At 40.8% G+C, this 19683-nt stretch overlaps 1 protein-coding gene across 2 annotated transcripts; it reads left to right on the forward strand.

Annotated features, from left to right (window-relative positions):
- Positions 1-2951: 2951 nt before the first annotated feature.
- On the forward strand, positions 2952-19444 carry LOC139631343 (1-phosphatidylinositol 4,5-bisphosphate phosphodiesterase zeta-1-like). 2 transcript variants are annotated; one of them, XM_071495535.1, is made up of 13 exons: positions 3000-3102; positions 3957-3994; positions 4129-4324; positions 6097-6298; positions 8352-8496; positions 8905-9057; positions 10553-10750; positions 10868-11024; positions 12035-12151; positions 13723-13895; positions 15861-15987; positions 18616-18765; positions 19021-19444. In XM_071495535.1, exons 3-13 carry the CDS (start codon positions 4135-4137, stop codon positions 19101-19103), a joined length of 1695 nt encoding a protein of 564 aa, XP_071351636.1. In that variant the 5' UTR covers positions 3000-3102; positions 3957-3994; positions 4129-4134; the 3' UTR covers positions 19104-19444. The 2 variants fall into 2 exon arrangements, with proteins under 2 accessions (XP_071351628.1, XP_071351636.1); XM_071495527.1 differs by lacking the exon at positions 3957-3994 and having other exon boundaries at positions 2952-3102.
- The last annotated feature ends 239 nt before the right edge of the window (positions 19445-19683 follow it).

A 19683-nucleotide genomic window follows, 5' to 3' on the forward strand; every position in this document is an offset into this window, starting at 1 on the left:
CAAACTACTTTATTTAACATGGAAATATTTATATTAATCATATATACAGTAACTGTAAAATGTTCACAGCTAATGCAAAAAAATACTGAGGATATCTACAAAATGCTTATTACCAGCATATAAAATATATAAATTCATATACTACAGCATGATTAACGTGCTTATTGTTATTGTATAGGTTTAGACAGTATAATGCACTTGCACAGTTTACAGAAGGACCACGGTATTAAGATAATCAACACTGACCTGAGATTGCATTCACTGGCTAATAAATATTTAACCAAAGCTACAATATTTAGCCTATCTTAACAAAGTGTTTTGGTAGTTTAAACAACAAACTGGATACAGGATGTCTTGGGTCTTGGTTTCAACGTCCTTCGTTTCATATGCCTAAACACCCACCATGACCTCCCCCATCTGACTTCTCTGTGATACAAGATTAGGAAAAACTTGTTAAACATATTTGGCAAAGGCAGTTACTAGTAAATTACTATATTTGTCTGTGTCAGTTTTGGTTGTTTCGCAGCTCCTCATCTCTCCAGTTATCCCCTGACATCAGGCATTACCACTGGCATTCTGCTGCCTGACTCAAAACTCCAACAGGCCAGTGAATGCCAAATGAGCTGGTGGAAATCCAGCTGGGAATACATTGTCAAAAGGTCACATGGTCTGCCCCCCACCCACCTTGTTAAGTCACAGCTTGAGTCACATTTCAAAAAGTCGCAGTTGTTCTCATTTTAAACAGGTGCGGTTTTGACTCAGTATTAAACTTAAGCCCAGGGTTAAGATATAACCCTGATCTCTGAACATCACTCTGTGATATAAAGCAAAGTGATCTGATTTTCCCACAATGAGCAGCACAGACAGCGCCGAAATGTGCTGGTGCATCTGAGCTCCACATGTTCAATGTTGAATTCACACACACACACACACACACACACACACACACACACACACACACACACACATACACACACACACACACACACACACACACACACACACACACACACACACAAACACAAGTACGGACTGCTGATCTTTTATTCACCATTGACCCTTCAATATGCACAGATGCACAAGTCACAGAAGCAAAAACTGAGAGCTACATATTCATGCCCTGCTCCAAAATGAGTCCAACTAACCGACCGTGGAGAGAGAGGTGCAGTGATGCAGAGACAAGGGCCATATACAGGGCTTCATGTTCACTGCCTGGGAATTATCACATCAAACTTGTGTGCCCAATGGCTCTGACAGGCCGAAGGCCAAACCATTACAGCCTGGTGTAGAGAGGAATGACTCTGCTGGACTATGACTAGGCAATAACTATTGTTGTGCACCAGTGATTCACACCACATCAATAACATCCAGATTTACACAGACAACCAGAGAGGAAGTTCTTGTCAAACTTGCTAAAACAACCATCACAGAATCAGTGGAAATGTTCTCCATGCTTCACTGAGTTTTGCATAGATACGTTTTTATGATATATTCACACTTGTATCCACTACGGCGTTGACATTTTGGAGAATGTGGACTTAATTCCATAAAATTAAACTGAAATCAGTCTCTGGTGCTGCATAGACTATGTGCATTTATTTGCATGATGTATTCAGACAGCAGCACCCTGTTGCAGTTATAGCAGACACTGCGATGCCAGTGCTTCAATTTACCATGCTGTTGTAGAAAATCACAAGCAAATCATTTTGGTCAGGTCAGATGGTGAAGTGGGGAGCACTCAAAGACATCATACATCTGCTAAGGTCACACAATTGTAGGTTTAAATAGTATGATAAATACATACATACACAAATTTTGATGTGCATTTGGAGCCCGAAAAATGCTACTGCTAATTGACTGATTTTTGGAGAATATGTACACCCTGTTCAGAAATGTTTTATGCAAAATTTCAAGTGGGTCAAACAGTGTAATTTACCGTGTTCCAGTTGCACACTTTACAGAAGTAATACCATCAAATTGGGTAAGATTACTCTTGGATGTGGATGTGTAGCGCTCTGACATAAAGTTGGTGGCAATTACACAGCGTATTTAAAAGTAATAGCAGTTTAATAGTCAAACATTATGATATATGAACAAGACTAAGCATCTACAGCCATGTTAGCAGCTCTGTAAGGCTGTGCTTTGAACTACTAAAGTTAGCATGCTAATATGCGCACGAGGACAATGCTAACACATCTTAATGTTTGTTTTAACCACTTTCACCATCTTAGTTTTGTGTGTTAGCATGCTAACATTTGCTAATTAGCAGTAAACACAGTAAAGTACAGGTGGCTGATTGAAATGTCATTAAGTTTGCAGGTATTTGGTCATAAAAAGAAGTGGGGATATTGAAATTTTGAAATGATGGTGCTTGTTTAAAAGTTAATGGACAAATTACATGGCAATCCATCCAATAGTTGCCAGTACAGTTTAATTAGGTCCAAAGTGGCAAACTGACCGACTACCAGTGTTAGACCCCACCTGGCATGGCTAACCACCAAATATTGGTTAGGTATATATTAGGTATAGAATTTTGCTTCTGGGAGTTACAGAGTTTGCAAACATAGAGCTTTAGAAATGGTGGAAATAATTAGTGTATCTTGACTTAGCCTAGTCTATATATATATTGAATTACTGTGTTATGTTGTCACTTCTAATAACACTGAGATAAAATGATTTTGTCAAAAATATGAAAGGAAAAGACTCTTCACTCACCCCAGACAGAGTGCTCACCATGCAGAAACATGAAGGCAAAAGTTATTTCTTCACATATTCTATTCTGTCTCTTTTTTTTATTTTTTATTTTTTTTATCACCAAGTCCATTGCTCATGTCTGAAAAAAATGAGAGGAGCCAGACACTGGGTGAGTTTTAATCTTCCCCTGCCATACTTCAGAGAAAGCCATATGCAATACAATTACAATCTTTGGTATTTTTTTACACAACCATAGAATCAGAATGTTTTGTCACTATGGCAACAACTTTGTGTACTTCCCCAGAGACCTGCTGAAAAAGTCAGATTGTTTTGGTGGTGGTTTTATAAAATGCTGATTTCTTGTTCAATATTCGTACAACAGGGGCCCAGAGACCATTGATATCTGAGGTAGGCTGTTGTTTACATGATATCTCATTGAGATTTCAGGTGAAACTTAACATTTTAGTCCCACTGAAGTTGCATTCCCTCCTCAGTGAGAGTGATTTACTGGCTGGGAAACATTAATGTACAAAGTGTGAGAGACTTTTATCCACATTTTATGTAAGATCTATGACTTTTCTTGGGTTAATGGCTGGCAATTTTACACACGATACACCACTTTATAGGGACTTCTTGCCTCAGATACAGTTACTGCAGGTTCTGCATAAAAGTCTAATGAAGGTCGTTGCAGAGTTGGTTACTTTGTGTTGCTCACACTGAGGCAACAGATGCAGCAGGGGAACGGCCCACTGCAGGGTACTCAGTGACAGCACAGGCTTAGGCATATGTCTGAACTGCGAAAGGCTGCAGAACAGAGAGATGAAAGGTATGGAGGGAAAAAGACACATACAAAGCCAAAGAAAGTCACAGACACTTTTGTCTCACTGACTGAGAGGAATGACAAGAAGTGGAGAGGGACTAAAATGAGAAAGCCACATAGAAGTTGCCTTAGTATTTGATGGAAGTAAGAGATACGGAGAGGAGGGGTGGTGGGGGGGTAGAGGGTGAGAGGGTGGGAGAACTTTGTGCGGAGTGAGCACTCTGACTTCTCTTTTATTCTCTCTCGTGCTGAGTTTTGAAAAAGTTGAATTTTAACAGTGAGCTCAGGTAAATGTTGGGATACATCTGAGGTTTGACATTTCTATTCAGTATTCCCTGTATATTTTTAGATAGCAAGTGATCTTCTATGTCTTATATCTACAAGATGACAATGTGAAGAATAATGTGAGGTACTGTGCTTTAAATGGACCTAAATTCAACAGTCTCCTGTCTGCACTATCATGATGGATTTTAAGCCTTGGTGAGAAATACAAGACTTAATAATACATTACTAGTAGCCACATATTCTTCTGTTTGAAGTTTTACAAAGAAACTAAAGAATAACTTCTCAGGATCACTGATAGGGGATTGAGAGGCTGTAATGATTCTGTGCAGGCCAAAATGAAGAAAAGCAAGCCCCCCTCCTCTAGGAGAGCTGAAATCCAGCATCTGTACCAATGCTACGCCTCAGGCCAGACGACTTTGCCTGCCTGCGCCCTCCTCAGGTTCCTCCACAAGGAGCAGATGGAACTCACAGCAAATGCAGAGACAGCAGAGAATTTGATTGACAGATATGAGATTGATGAAGCAGGTGAGTGAAGGGGGAACTGTGTGCCATGTCAGACTGTGTGCTGCCCATTACTATGGGTTAAAAATGACTCTGGTCTTTAAGGACTAAGGCTTTGTCACGTAATCTTGCTAATTTAGTTACGACAGAAGTTAAGGTCTGCGCTCCAGTGGTGCCTGGCTGACAAAGTGATTTGCTGTTAACCCAGAGGCAGGTAGTTTAAATGACGTTTGAAGGAAAAATGGAAGAATCAGGCCCATCAGTGGACTAGTGGACCGTATGTTCTTTAGGGTTACTGTGGGCTAATTTACACCATCACAAACACCAAAACAGGCAAACAACAACACAAGGCTCACAACTATTCTATGCTGCAGCACAAACAAAGACCTCATTTTTTTTACTTTATGGTATCATGTTTGAGTAGGAGAGGGTTTCAAGGAGCAGTTTTTCGCTCATCTAGCACCTACTCCATAATTATACTGCATACAACAGATTTCTTTCAATAAACTAAATTACCTGATTACAGAGGAGGTGCACGATTGATGGTGTTTAGGTTCTGACCACAGACCAAGATGAGGACTGGGGAGTGATAATAATGTTTTTTTTAAACTGGATCGTAGTTTCTGAATTCATCCAAAATTTAACCAAAGTGAACTGATCTTAACTGCTGAAGGTAAAAGCAGGTGTAGAGATGTAATCTCTAGGTTCAGCCTACTATTAGTAGCACCGCTCTATTTGTTGAGATTCTGTTTCAGTTGGAAAAATAGATTTGAAAGAGAAAGAAGAGAGACCCAGATCTGACAACTTCCTGAATAACTGTTTCCTTTCATTTTTGAATTTGTTACAAGAGGATACATGTTGGGCTGTCTCCAAATTTCCACACTGACATAGACCATCTGGATGTTTGCCTATGACTTTCAAATAGCCGGCTAAAGCATAGTGCCCCAATCTCAGAACATCATCCCTTCTCTCGGAGTTTATCAACATCCTCTTTCTTTTAACAAATGGCTGCAGAGAGAAATAATGTTTACCCCTTTTCTCTTCTCCCCACTTAACTTTTCCCTGCAAATGCTATGGTCCAACGTAGGGGTGTCTGAAATCAGATTGTCAAATTTTTCCAGGCGGGAATATGTGAAATATATTATAATATTCACAATTATTGGTAAGAACGATCTATAAATGTTTCGTTATTTGTACTAGCATGAACTGTGTTAGTAGGTGCTACTGTTAGTTGCATATAGTAATCTTTACCAGAAGTAGCTACATTTTGAGAGGGCCACTTTTTAGCCATGACAGTGGCCTGGAAGAAGAGATGGCAAGATTGGTCTGTTGGTCGAAACTAGACTTTGTCCCAGACTGAAATATCTCAACAACTAGTAGATGGAGTCCCAATTTTGTACACTCAGGTGACTTCTAATGGCTTCTGTGACCCACTGACTTTTCTTTTAGTCCCATCAGCAGGACCAATACTTCAGTCTAAATATTTGCAAAACTTATGACATTCCCTGCAGCCTACTTTGTGTTTGTGTTAACAGGCTAACCTGCTTAACTTAGGTGGTGATCAAGGTAAACGCTACCTGCTAAACATCATGGCCCATTGTTGTTGTGAGCATGACAGTATGCTGACGTTTGGATTCAGCTCAAAACACCACTGTGCCTTGTCATCATTCATTTGAATAATTGATACCAGGAACAATACTTCTACTTTTAAAACTGCTTTGCAGTTGGTAAAGGAACTGATACTGATTATGACTCTCGCTGATACAGTGGTACACTGCTCCTTCCTCTTCCTCCAGCCAGAGAAAGCAGGTCCATGACATTTGAGGGATTCCTGAGGTACATGGAGTCCAAAGACTGCTGCGTGTTCAACCAAACCCACACATCGGTGTACCAAGACATGGATCAGCCTCTCAGCAGCTACTTCATCTCCTCATCACACAACACCTACTTGACTGGAGATCAGCTTGTGGGAAAAAGCCACCTGGATGCCTATGTTTGGTAAGAAAGTACAGTATGTACAATACAGCTTTTGTTCTTCATCATGATGCAGCACTTCAGAAAACCACATCCACTCCCAGAGAAAACCTGCTTCCACGACTCTTCACAGATGATGTTTTTACCTCTGTAACTTGTGTAATGTATCAAATTGCACTGACATAGGTTAAAGACTGTTTGCAAATGTGCTAACATCAGCTAATCTGCTAAATCCTGGATATTTCATCAATCTGCTTTTTTCTATGTAGGTGAAAAGCAATGATAAGGCCAGTTTAAAAGCAATTTAGCTCTGATACAGAAATGCCCCTCAACTCTCCATTATCCTATCTTGAGATCTCCCCTTCAAACCTACATGTGTGTTATCTGGATAAACTCTTTTCCTCTCATTTCATTGACCCTCTCATGTGCTGAGGCAGACAGTGAAATTGCTGTGGTCCCTTTATGGGACAATGGAGGTGATTACAAAAGGGGCTGATGGCAGCAGAAGTGCTGTATTTATGGACCCTGTGAAAGTGCTGAGCGCCCTGGACGGGTGGTAGAGTGGAACTCTCCAACCCAGCGGCCGGGAAGCTCTGGTTTACGTAGATAATGAAAGAGTCATCTCGAGAGGACAGCACAGTGGCAGGAGGTGGCTTTTAGAAATCCCTCTAGCTCACGTTGGAGGGTGAAGAAAATAAAATAACTTTGTATGTTTTGTAAAAAAAATATGATTGAGAGGAAATTTACTGTGTGTATATATTTTTTTTTGGCTGGAGCGCAACAGCAGGACCAGCCTTGTAATTGCAAATGACCATAAGGGACTGACTGAGTGATTGACTATAGTTGAGTGATCATATTTACCAATGGTCAGCCAAATGCTACGTGACTGAGTTTGAGTCACAGGGGACTCAAACTTCCATGTCAAGTCTCAGGGAAGTGACTACAGTGTTTGCCAAGAAATAAACCCTGATTTGTCATTTTTACTTTTCTGTGTGTGGGTGTGTATTAGACAAACACGACACACTTCTTAACTGGTATGATGTAGAGGTGTATTTTTGAACTTTGGAGAGAGCCAGGCTGTTTCCCCCTGTCTAAAGTCTGCTAAGCTAGGCTAGTTGTTTCTAGCCTAGTTCCATACTGAACACAAGAGTTATGAGAGCTGTATCAATTTTCCTATGTAACTATTTGAAAGAAAGCAAAAATGCATGTCCTAAGTGTTCAGCTTGAATTTTTTTGTGAATGGAAAAAAAAAAACTAAACAGCCAAAAAAAAAAAGAAAATAGTTAAAAGTGAGCCTGGATCCTCCAGGCATTCCTTCTCTGAAATGCAGGAGGCAATCACAACATGATACTATGACTGTGCTCACAATAACAGAGGCACACAGCAGTTACACTGTGTTTTGTGATTCCAGAGAAAAAGATAACTGAGATGAAAGACTACAGTATCTAACAACATCCAAAGATGTGAGTGCCCTAATTTGATTTTAAAACAGCAATAAACTGGCAGAAAAGGCCAAATTCATAAAAACAGAACTATTTCACAGTTAAAATATCTGGAGTAAAAGGGTGATATAACTAGCTTCAAGAAATGTACCATTGTATAGTGATTATTTGCCTGACCTCTGCTGTGAAAGTGAAACCATTTTAATCCACCACCAACAGAAAGCAATATATTTTAAGGCCAAGATACATTCTGTGCAATATAAGCTTGACCATATTTTTTATGTGAAGAAAGTACAGGAATAGAAATGTAAGAGCAACATTTTCTGGTGACAGGTGAGGAGAGGACCCAGATCCATGCAGACAGAAGAAACCGTTGGAATAAATGATTAGTATTCAGTGTTTATTATAGATTATTCACATGTGTTAATATAACTTGTCACATGCATGGAAACAATTATGATGGCTTGACTCAGTCTGTGCCTCAACTCTTCATTTTTAAGCATAAGCACATTATAAGTGTTTATCAGGGCCTTGCCACAGCTAAATGTGTGTGCATGTGCCTCTGTATGTATACATGTGCTTATATGTATGTGTGTGTGTGTGTGTGTGTGTGTGTGTCTGTGTGTGGGGCACAGTGCTCTGAGGAAAGGCTGTCGCTGTCTGGAGATTGACTGCTGGGATGGGCCAGATATGGAGCCTGTGGTCTACCATGGCTACACCCTGACCACAAAGATATTCTTTAAGGACGTCATCTCCACGGTGGAGCAACATGCCTTTGAGGTAACAATATATATATTTATTTTGCATGTATTTCCTGAAGTGGTGACCCCAGGCATCAAACTCAGTGTCCAACTCTGCATCTGTCGGCTTCAGAGGACCCCACTGAGCTGCACTTGCGCTAATTAATCTCTAAGCATCTCTGATAGTAATGCTTTCCTTGCAAGTTGTCTTTGATTCAGGCGGGTCAGGCCATTCTCTGTGATGTGTGTACGTATATGAAGACCATGCAGAAAGAGCAGTAGACTACATCAGGGTTGATGCAAATTGTTGGAAATATGGGTTGCTAGCAAATTTGTTTTTGTTTTTGTTTTTGTTTTTGGTTTTGTTTTTGTTTTTGTTTTTGTTTTTGTTTTTGTTTTTGTTTTTGTTTTTGTTTTTGTTTTTTCTGATGGGATTATTTCTTGACAGGTGTCTGCTTACCCGGTGATCCTGTCGTTGGAAAACCATTGTTCCCGGGAGCAGCAGGAGGTCATGGCCCACTACCTCATCTCTATCCTGGGGGAGAAGCTGCTGAGAACTCCCTTGGATCACCCCACCACTGGAGACCTCCCAAGCCCAAATGTAAGACTCAGAAGAAGTGAGAGCCCGGCTATCTGAATGGTAGATCAGAAGCAAAGGGTGGGGGTTGGGGGGGTGGGGGTGGTTTGTATCTATTAATCCTCATCGTCTGTCACAGCACAGCAAAATGAGACCTTTCCATTGCCACGGAGGGCCTCATTAGTCTCTTTCTGAGGCTTCCTTTGCCTGTCTACCCCACTGGGACATAGGGGTAGATGGACGTCTGCAGGCCTCTTTAATTTTTAATCATTAGATTCACAAAATCTAATGTGATGTAGTTGATCCTGAGAAGTGTCCGTCACTTTAAACACGCTGAGGCACTTGACCTGACTGTTCATTCAGAATCACCTGCTTGGTTTCTCCACTGAAAACATCTGTGTCAAGCCAAGACTGAGTGACTGGCCTGAAAGATGCAGGGACAGTCACTCCAGTCTATTGGATGTGACAAGGAGGATGAAGGGTTTTTCTGTCTGCGTGGATCAATGTGTGCTGTCTCTCCGGAGTTTCTTTGCTGCTTCAGACTTCTACTGCTTTGGTATTTACTGCAAAAAAAGTAGTTATGTTTTATCCTGAGTGTGCATATAAGATTATTTTCCCCCCATATCTCACGTATCTTTTTTATCTTTATGACTCAGAAACAGTGGGATTTTAGGAGCTTTATGCTCCCCTCTAGCCAGTTAGAGCAGCTTGTTTACCAAATTGGAAAACCCAATTGCCTTCTCTCTATTTATCCATTGTGTTATTGGGAGGTTAGAATAAGCCATAGTTCATTAACAAGCAATTCCTCTACTTTATTTTTTACTGTCAACATGAGGCAAAATTCTCTTCAAGAACTTCATATGATATCCTAAATCACATCAACATAAGCAAAGCCTCTATTCTAGCTCTGGGGACTGTATCATTTTGTGTAACAGAAATGTAAAATGAAAGAGTTCAGTAGCAAAGGAAGCTCCGGAGGTTGTAATTTTCATACTATATGGGCTTTTACAGGTTGTAGATCTGTAATTATTTTATATATCTTTGCCTGTGCATACAGTATGTGAGACATTGACATTGAACTGCGTCCAAATTTCAGACTATAATGTTTTTCTACTTTTAGCATTTCACAGCTCATCTGCACAGACAGACTTGTAGTGTACTGATGGATTTGGAGCCAGGGTGGTGAGATGTGGCAGCAGATGTGTGATTCAGTGATTTGGTTCACCTGCTGCTTTCTGTTTCTTTATCCTTGGATACCTGGCCGTGTGATGTGGATGTGTCTACTGAGGAATAGGATTTTTGTGACAAATCATAGAGGGTGGTTTGCACAAAAGGAGTGTTTTGAAGTTTGTGTCCTAAGTTTGAGGATGCAACAGCAACAATTCAGAGTTTACTTAACTGCTTTGTCCATGTGATGGTTTTATGAGGTTGGTGTGAATGTGTGTAACCATGATTAAGATAACTTTGCATTTATTCAGATGTGAATTCACATTATAATGTGTATTTGTGGGGATGCCAGGACCTGAAGTATAAGATCCTCATCAAGAATAAAAAGCTAAAGCCTCAGATGAAGGCAGAGCAGGCATCAGGGACAGAGGCAGAGGAGAGTGTAGATGAGGGCGAGGATGATGATGATGATGAGGGGGATGAGGAGGACGAGGATCTTCAAACCAAAGCAAAGTTCTGGTCTCCCAGCAAGGCAGGGTCAAAGAAGAAAGTAAGTGAGGGCAAGATCAGCTTGAAGACCATATGGACATTTTTAATGTGAACAAATGGATAAAGCTGCTGTCTGTCTGTGGTTTGTCTCCCTCTGCTCCTGAAATGTAACGAGTAGAAGAAGAAGGTGGTGGTGGCTGAGGCTTTATCTGACCTGGTCATATACACCCGGTCTGTCAAGTTCATCAGCTTCAGTCACTCTAAGGATAATCAGAACTACTATGAGAACACGTCTATGGCAGAGAAGAAAGCACGCAAGCTAGCCAGAGCCTCAGGTACAATGTCATTTATTCATTTGAAACCATGAGACAAGGGAAATTTTGAAATAATAAAAGACTGTGTCCAATTAATTGCAAATATTAAAACATATCATTGTGATGAGCCCAGCAGATTCACACGATTTATTATCACATTGAGCTCAGAGAAGAAGTCCCTGCAGATCATCTTTGGATAAGAAATGCAATTATACCCAAGGCCATAAACCTCCATAATAGCAAAAGCATATTTCACATGACATATGCAACATAGGGGAGTACTTTTAGGGAATAAAGCACAGCAGCACAAGCTCAGTAATGTTCCTTATATCCCCATTGTTCAGGAAGTGAAAAGAGCCCACAGAGGTTTGAATCAACTGATAATCAGTTTAACTGTCATCACGCTACTGTGCGGCAGTATATTGGAGAAGCAGAGTGATGTCGAGAAATGAAATCTGTTTCTGCTGAGGAGAAATGACACTTTCCAGACACACAGACATGTTATGAGCTGGTTGGCTTGGCTGGCAGGCACCATGAAGTAGTCTCAGCCACTGTGAAGCTGTAAAAAAAAAAAAACCTTGTAGTGTCTCGTCATTGTCAATCCCTACAGGCAAATGACACAACTATGGTGCGATCACAGGCTGTAGCTGTGTTTTTCTAGTCCATCCAGAATGATGGTAATTATTCAGGCAGGAAAACCTGATCAGGACAAACCTCACGTCACATTCAGGTTTCTATAGGTATACTATTAAAATTCAATTTGACACTTATTCATACTTAATTAATGAGTGTTTATCTTATTTACAGGTTTCACAAATCACAAATTGGAAAATTACAATCTTGTAAGTGATCCAGTGAAACTATGCTTTCACTGGGTCACTGCATCACATTGTTATTGTGACTAAGTCAGATGGACTAAAATGTACTGAATCATAGGAGCGACACCTGTGATGTTTGAATCACTGAACTGAAAGTGTGTGTCCTGTGTGTGCGACCTCTGACCTTTGAATGTCGTGTGTCGACCATCTCAGCTGCAGATTTTGTTCGCCATAACCAGAAGTTCCTCAGCAGGATTTACCCAGCAGGCTCGAGGACGTCTTCGTCCAATTACAACCCTCAGGAGTTTTGGAACGTTGGTTCGCAGCTCGGTGAGTCGGACGCCACATAACACAATCTGCGATTTCAAATAAGATACATACTAAAATTTCATACATATCCATAGTACACATTTATTTAGGCAGAGGAATTAACTTAGCAAACAATGCTGATTTTTACATCTATGCAATGTTACCAAATATACAGTTGTGGGGGATGGCAGGTGTGATGGAAACTGTAAAAAAATATACTATTTAATTGTAAAAAAAAAAAAAAAGAAAAATTGAGCCTACAAATCAACAGATACATTTATTAGGTATTTATTTTATGATGTTTAATTATTTATTATTTGTATTTTCTTGCCAACTATGTTTCTGTTTTGGCTGAAATAAAAACCCTGAAAACATAGATTAAAAAAAGACATGAAATGGAAATTCTTTTGATTTGATTTGTGTCATCGGTTTCAACAGGAATCAAAAAGTTCTCAACACCCACAGAACAACCACTACAATCCATTACAAGTTTTGAAACTGAGCAAAATGCAGTCTGGAAACTTTTATTGTCGAACTTCAAAGGGAACAACCTGGCCAAATGTCCTGTCGATTAGCAGTGAAAAGAACATTTCATTCCAGTCCACAGCCTGACCACCTCATCTGTGTTTTCCCTGGAGCAAGTCCTTTCCTGGCCCTTATCACACCTTTTCTAAATCGATTTGTACCTTCCTAAATGTGCTTTTTTTCCTTCTTCAAACTACATCCTTGTCTGGGTCACAGCTTAGTATTTTAGTGCAGTTATCGCCTCTTTAGCGTCCAGCGAGAGCACTGGGCTTTACTCCATATCACATACCTGTGCACTGCAGTAGCAATGACCAAGAGAAATCTCAGCTTCAAAAATCATTCACAAACATTATGTCTTCAGACTCTCTTGAAATGATTCGACCGTGAGCTTAAAGTCACTACTCTGATCTGTCTGCCACTGTCTTGGCCAGTGTTCTTGTCACTGCATGTCTTACACATCCACTTCATCCGTCACCACTGCTCAGTCAGCCAGCCACCGACTCTGACATGGAGCCCTGCTGATCTCTGAGCAAACTGTGTACGTGCTGTGATGGCAGCTGTGCAGGTGGTGATCGGCACTTTTCACAGTTGCAGGAGACCAGGCGGTACAAAGCAGCAGCCTGGATGGATCAGTTACAGTTAGATGTGAAAAGTATATGAAAGGATGCATTGCAACGTGTTGGTTAGGACAAACTTCAGTATTGTTTTTGCATTATTTATCTGTTAGTCCCGGCACATACAAACACAGAGTGAGGTATGCACTGCAGAAAATCCCTCTACACATGCACTCATTGCACACTTGGTGATTGTGAATGCGTCCCTGATGCAATGTACGCCATTTATTGTGGAAACATTTCAAGTCATTGTATAATTGAGCTCCCTCCTGGAGAATGAACAAGGGTTTTAGAAAATGAAAGGTATGCAGAGAGATCATCTCATGCATGCAGCTGGTGTTATTTTAACAAGCTTCAGGTATTCTCAGTTTTGCTCCCCTAAATCTTTTTGCCACTGCTCTGTGGCCCCTGGTTTTCATTGTTCCATCACTGTTGTCCCGTGGTGTTTTGCAGTGGCTCTCAATTTCCAATCTCTGGGCTTGCCTATGGACCTTAATGGGGGCCGTTTCCAGGACAACGGGGGCTGTGGATACATCCTGAAGCCAGCAGTGCTCATGTCCGGTCAGAGCAGCTTTGATCCTGGATCTAGCCAGCACAGGCGCAATCCCACACACCTGCTGCTCAAGGTACGGCTACGGAGCATTGAACGCTGAATAATCCACTCAGGGTGGATTTATGGATTAAGGTGTAATGTTAGAGGACTCTGCGTGCGTGTGTGCTTTACATGCATGTATGCGTGTCTATGCCTCACAATCTAGGGCATTGTGTAGGGAAGCTCATCTTACTCTTGCCTCCAGATAAATGCTGGATGCTGTGAACCAACTATGATGTAAAACTCTCTGAGAGTGTCTGAGTTTAATTAGATTATCTCCCTCAGAAAGTCAAGAGAGAGGAGAGAGAGGGGGATCTAATGCAATTAGACCCAGGGTCCAATTAATAGATCATCCCTTTTTCCATTATTTTAAATGTCTTGGGGTGCAGTAATAGCAGAACTTGTAATGTACAGTATCCAAGTCACATGACAAAAAGGTGGATGAAACAGTCACAAGACATGTTTGTAGTGGACTACAGTCACACACATAAGTCCAATTATAGCAGTACAACAACTTGTGTGCAGAACATAATGGTGGGATTCAGAGATATCGGGGGCTTTGTACAGCAAAGGCAATATGTGGGATTGCCTGGGATCACATTGGACTCATAGAGACTTTCTGCAGAGGAGGGAGACAAGAGCTAGACGTCATCCAAGTTGGAAGTGAATCCCTCTTAAACAACTAAAAGCATGCTCAGAGTATTACAGCACAAGTGCTTCATGTTGGTCTTTTTTTGTCAAGTAGGAATATCCGGAGTTGGAGTGAGTATCTAGAGTAACAGGAAAAGGTTGTTGTTCTTTTTGTTGTTAATTTTTTTCAATGTAATTTTTCAATGTGATCATCACAAACACAGTTTCCTTTATCTCCACTGTTTTGGGTGGTGTTAGAAAACTGAACAAATGAAAGCAACATTTTTGCCATGGGTTGATACCATCACAGGTTAGTGAGAAAATGTGAGTTTTCTCGTGTTGGTGAACTGACCCTTAAACTTACAGCGACTCAGTCTATGTGGGTTCATATATTTCAGCTGGATCTGCGGCTATTTCCTCAGCTGACTTAGCTCAGGCACTGCAGCAGCCAGTTACACTGGTGCCTATTACTTTAAAATGCCTCTACTTTAATTCATGGCTGCACCTCATGATGCTGCACCTCTGATGAAGAAAATCTTGATCAGACAACAGCTTCATGAGGATGTATAGACTGTCACAAGTTAAAAGCACATCAGACATTGTCTTCTAATAGAATATGTACACTCACTGTACATCCTCCCAGCACACTGCATGAAATATAAATGTGGCGTGCTCTGTTTTTGGATGCCCTGGGAAAAACCCAAACTTTATTTATTCAAATCATCACCCTGTGTTATTTGATCACTTCAGGGAAAGCTCTGCAATCTTGCCTCAGCTCTCAACTCAGTGGCAATCAGAGTCTTGAGTAGCATACAGTGTTGTTACTTAGGTGGGGTCGGTTTTCAATTTTTAAAGATTCAATTATTCATCTGCTCGGGAACACAATATTTTCCCTTGAGCTTTCATGAGTCTATTTAGCATAAAACTGTCAACTATAAACAATGGTCTGTTTTCAAATCTTCATGAAATGACTACTCCAAACAGCTATCTACGCACTCAGAAGTATAGACCATTGTTGTTCTGAAGGAGAATAATGCAGAGTGTTTTGCAGCATGACTTTAGGAGACAAAAAGGACTGTAATTTTGGGCCAGACACTGTAAAGCTCCATCAGTGCCAAGCGGGGCATGTCATGATAAGTACAAGCAGGTTTGTCTTTGATCAGGGCTGGGGAAGGGAAGGCTCAATGTGAGAGGACTGCAGATAAGCCTGCCTCTCTCCAGACTAGTGTAATTACAGCACTCTCCTCTCCTCTCCTCTCCTCTCCTCTCCTCTCCTCTCCTTCTCCCTTCTCTTTTATATTTCCTGTTTATCCCTGGTTTAAATGACATTCTTACACACCCTCTGTGTGACCCTCCATTTTACCTACAGGTGATCAGTGGGTCCAACCTACCTGTCCCCAGGAGTGGCAAAGCTCTGGACCCTTTTGTCAGAGTAGAGATTCATGGGATTGCATCTGACTCCCGCAGAAAAAGCACACATACCGTCAAAAACAATTGTAAGTACTGCAGTGCGAACTGTGCATTGGTCATGTTGGGGCATCAAAAGAGACACAGCTCTACTTTGTCAGACCTGACTGGCTCTTATTTCATCAGTCTAAGATGTACGCTGTCACATTTATCTTAGTATCATCTGAAAATATTCACTCTTGCATGTGTTTTGCAGGCTTGTGTTCTGTATTTGTTCTCTCTGAGTTTGGACCTCCTCACATTAAAAATGGCGCTGATGTGGCAACAGACATTTGTGTGAAAGAGTGACTTAAATCCATCAGTACTGGAATAATAGGCATACAAAAACGAGACTTAGAGTCTACGTTCTGCCAGCTGCTCTGTGGAGCAGTACTCAGACAAAGAGGTAACAAATATTTGGCCATAAACCAAAATATTGTACAAATTAAAATTCTGACCTGATGATGTCAGAAGTAAATCAAAAGTTGTCACAGTTCATATTGAGGGGGAAACATCACTGCAAAATTTCATAGTAATCCATTTAAAAGTTGTTGAGACATTTCATTCAAAACCACAAACGTCAACCTCAAAGTGGCACTTGAGGTTGTGGGAATATCCTTAAAAAACAGTAAACATCTGTACAAAACTTCATGGTAATCCATTCATCCAGGACCAAAGTGGTGGACTGACAGGCTGACATTTCCATCAACAGAGCCATGACCAAGAGCTTGCCCACCTCTGGTTTTATTCTAACAAATACACATATAAATACAACTGACATCTGAGAACATGCGAAGTACCAGCATACTGTAGGACAATGTAAACCTTCAAGTGAAAACATGGAAACTGAATTGAAGACAGTTTTCTCTGACAGCAGTATTTTGTACTTTCTTCTACTTGCTTTTAAACCCATGTCTCAGTAAGCTGATGTTTGGCTTCTGTAGAGAAATGTGCTGATGAGTTTCTTCGGCATGCAGAAGTGTATTTCCTTTGAAGAGAAGTCTGTCATGCACTATTGCTATGACTGGAAACATGGAGCAGTCACTGCACCCTGGATGAAAGGCTACAGTGATTTTAAGCATCAGTTGGATTCTCACACATACACATTTTTCATGTTCAGAAGTGTCATGGTACCATATCACCGACATTCATGATGACTAGGGTCACATTACTTGTTTATGATGATAACTATGAAAATGATTGTTTGAGTCTTACATTTACAGTCTGTAACTATCATCAGTGTGGAAATTATTCTCTCAGCTGTCGAGATTTTGACAGACCTTTCATATTTCAGGTTTTGCTCAGCCCTAACATGCAGTTTGTTTCCTTTGATTTGGAGTCATTTTCAAAAATGGCTACAAGAAAATGATCTTAAGACCAAAACATAACATTAAGTGATAGAGCGCTATGTTGGTGCTACTGAGATGAAACAAAGAGGGTGGGAGAGATAGTAAAGACTCCTGGGGCGCTTACACATGAGCCTAAATCATAAAATCATTTCACACTATGAAATGGATGAGGTCACTGGTGAATACAAATGAATGTGGATTTAAGAAATCCACAGAAGTAAACAGAACATAGGAACTTAAGCAAATTGCTCTGAAATAGAAATGGATTGTGAATTGCAGCAGAGATGACTCATTAGTCATCCACGTGTTCTCTCCTGAACACTGAACACAAATAACACCTTAAGATGCTGTTGTGCATCTGATAATTGCCTGTTTTCCTATAGATGTTAAAGTCTATCTGCCAGTCAGTTCGCCACTTTGGTCCAGACGGAAACTTCTCAACAACTATACGATGGATTGCCGGGAAATTTTGTCGACATTCAGGATAGATTGTAGAAACTTTCTTATTCTTCTCCTACAGCGTTATATTTTAATTTAAATTCTTGCTAAACTAATGACTTTTCCATCAGTCTGACCTGTACTTTATGGTTAGTGCTAATTATTCAGTATCAGCATGCTAACAGGCTCGTGAACAATACACTTACTTAACATCACTGTCGTATGTTAGCAAGCTGACATTTGCTGTTAGCTCAAAGCATCAAGCGCAGCCTCAAATAGCCACTAGCTTGGCTGTGGACTTAAGACCTCGTTTATCAAGAAGCTGAGTACGAGAAAGAAAGTAGCTAAGTAGCTCTTCTCCTCCTGTATGTCCTCTGCTGTGAAGGTCCCTCGGCTTCAGAGCACCGTGACTTAAGAGGAGCTTAGCCTGTGATAGTGCAGCCACATTTTGATTGTCACTTCTCAAAACAAGCTTTTCCAGAGAGGCTTTTCTTTAACTTGTGTCTACAGTTTTGGCTTCATAATAATGTAACTTGCAATATTTTAATCTTATTTTTAAACTTTCAGTAACACATTTCGGGCCCTTGGCTTGAGCAGAAACAAAAGTTACAAACACATCACTGACTCAGCAAATGTGTGTCTGGCCAGCTTTTAGCTCAGTTTTTGTTTTTTTTTACTAAAAGCTGCCACCACAAACGCTGCTATGAGAACGCTGAGACTGAGCCAGAGCTGAGGAGACCTGCAGTGTTGGGTTATTATTATCTGTAGGCTCTTCATTATATTGATCGCCTTCATGTAATCCAATATTAATATAAAATATTTATTATAGACACTAAACCCATTAGTGCTTATTGATTGTAATGAACTGGTTAATTCTGATTACCATTACAGCTCTGAGTCCTCACTGGGATGCTGACATGAACTTTAACATCGGCGTCCCCGAGCTCAGCCTCATCTGCTTCTGTGTCCGAGATCAGACCGGCCTCCTCAGCAGCGAGTTTGTGGGCCAGTACACTCTGCCCTTCACCAGCCTGAAGAAAGGTGAGCCACAGAGGCACAAAGAGTGACAGCGGGTGGGGGGTTGGGAGGCAAATGGAGAGCTAAATTACATCAGGTGACATTGCATGACCAATTATTGTATTTCCCTACATTCACCACGTCAGCAATACTGAAGGTTGGTCTCTGCTCTGTGCTTCAGTTTGTATGGAAATGCTCCAGTGTATCTACGTGGTGCTCATGTATTTTGCAGCTATACATACATTTCTGTTCACGCCCACCTTCCTTCTCCACCTCCAGGCTACCGCTGGGTGCCTCTCCTGTCGCGAGACGGATGCAGCCTGGATCCAGCCTCCCTCTTTGTCTTTGTCTGGTATTCCTAAAAACAGCTCTCCCTATCAGACTCTCTCTCACTCACGCACACACACACACACACACACACACACACCTCTAACAGATAGGGAAGCATGGCTGATGCAGCAACAACAACAACAACAACAACAACAAAAATATATAAATAAATCAAAAGCACCATTTCTTCAGATATAAATACCAGTTTTATTGTTAGAAAATAGATTTGCCTTTTTCTACTGCCTGCACTGTGTGCCGCAGAAGAAAACATGAGAAGGTTCCAGCAGGGCTGAAAAGCCTTCTAACGAAGAATAACTCTCTGCTAGAATCACACAAGTAATGCAGAAATCCCTGGAGTAACGTATTTGGTTCTCATTACAGAATAACTGATGCATGCACAATCACACATAAGACGATCCTGTTGTTTTTGATTAATCATCTGTTCCAAAACAGTTGATGTCATTCTTATGTCAGGGCTGAAATTGATGTGTGATGCCAGGATGCATTAATACTCTGTGAACATTACTATGAAAGAGTAGCAGCCAGCATTTTCTTCCAAGCCTACCTCTCTGTGAGAGACCCAGCAGGGAATAATATAAATAGCATTCACAG

Source organism: Trachinotus anak, unplaced genomic scaffold (genome assembly GCF_046630095.1).
Source record: "Trachinotus anak isolate AG129_WGS33_773 ecotype Australia unplaced genomic scaffold, CSIRO_AGI_Tana_v1 ptg000002l, whole genome shotgun sequence".
NCBI lineage: Eukaryota > Metazoa > Chordata > Actinopteri > Carangiformes > Carangidae > Trachinotus > Trachinotus anak.

Coding starts and splice junctions, on each gene's coding strand:
- LOC139631343 (XM_071495527.1), top strand. CDS start 4,135: ATGAAGAAAAGCAAGCCCCCCTCCTCTAGGAGAGCTGAAATCCAGCAT. Junction 6,299..8,351: donor CACCTGGATGCCTATGTTTG/GTAAGAAAGTAC, acceptor TGTGGGGCACAG/TGCTCTGAGGAAAGGCTGTC. Junction 8,497..8,904: donor TGGAGCAACATGCCTTTGAG/GTAACAATATAT, acceptor ATTTCTTGACAG/GTGTCTGCTTACCCGGTGAT.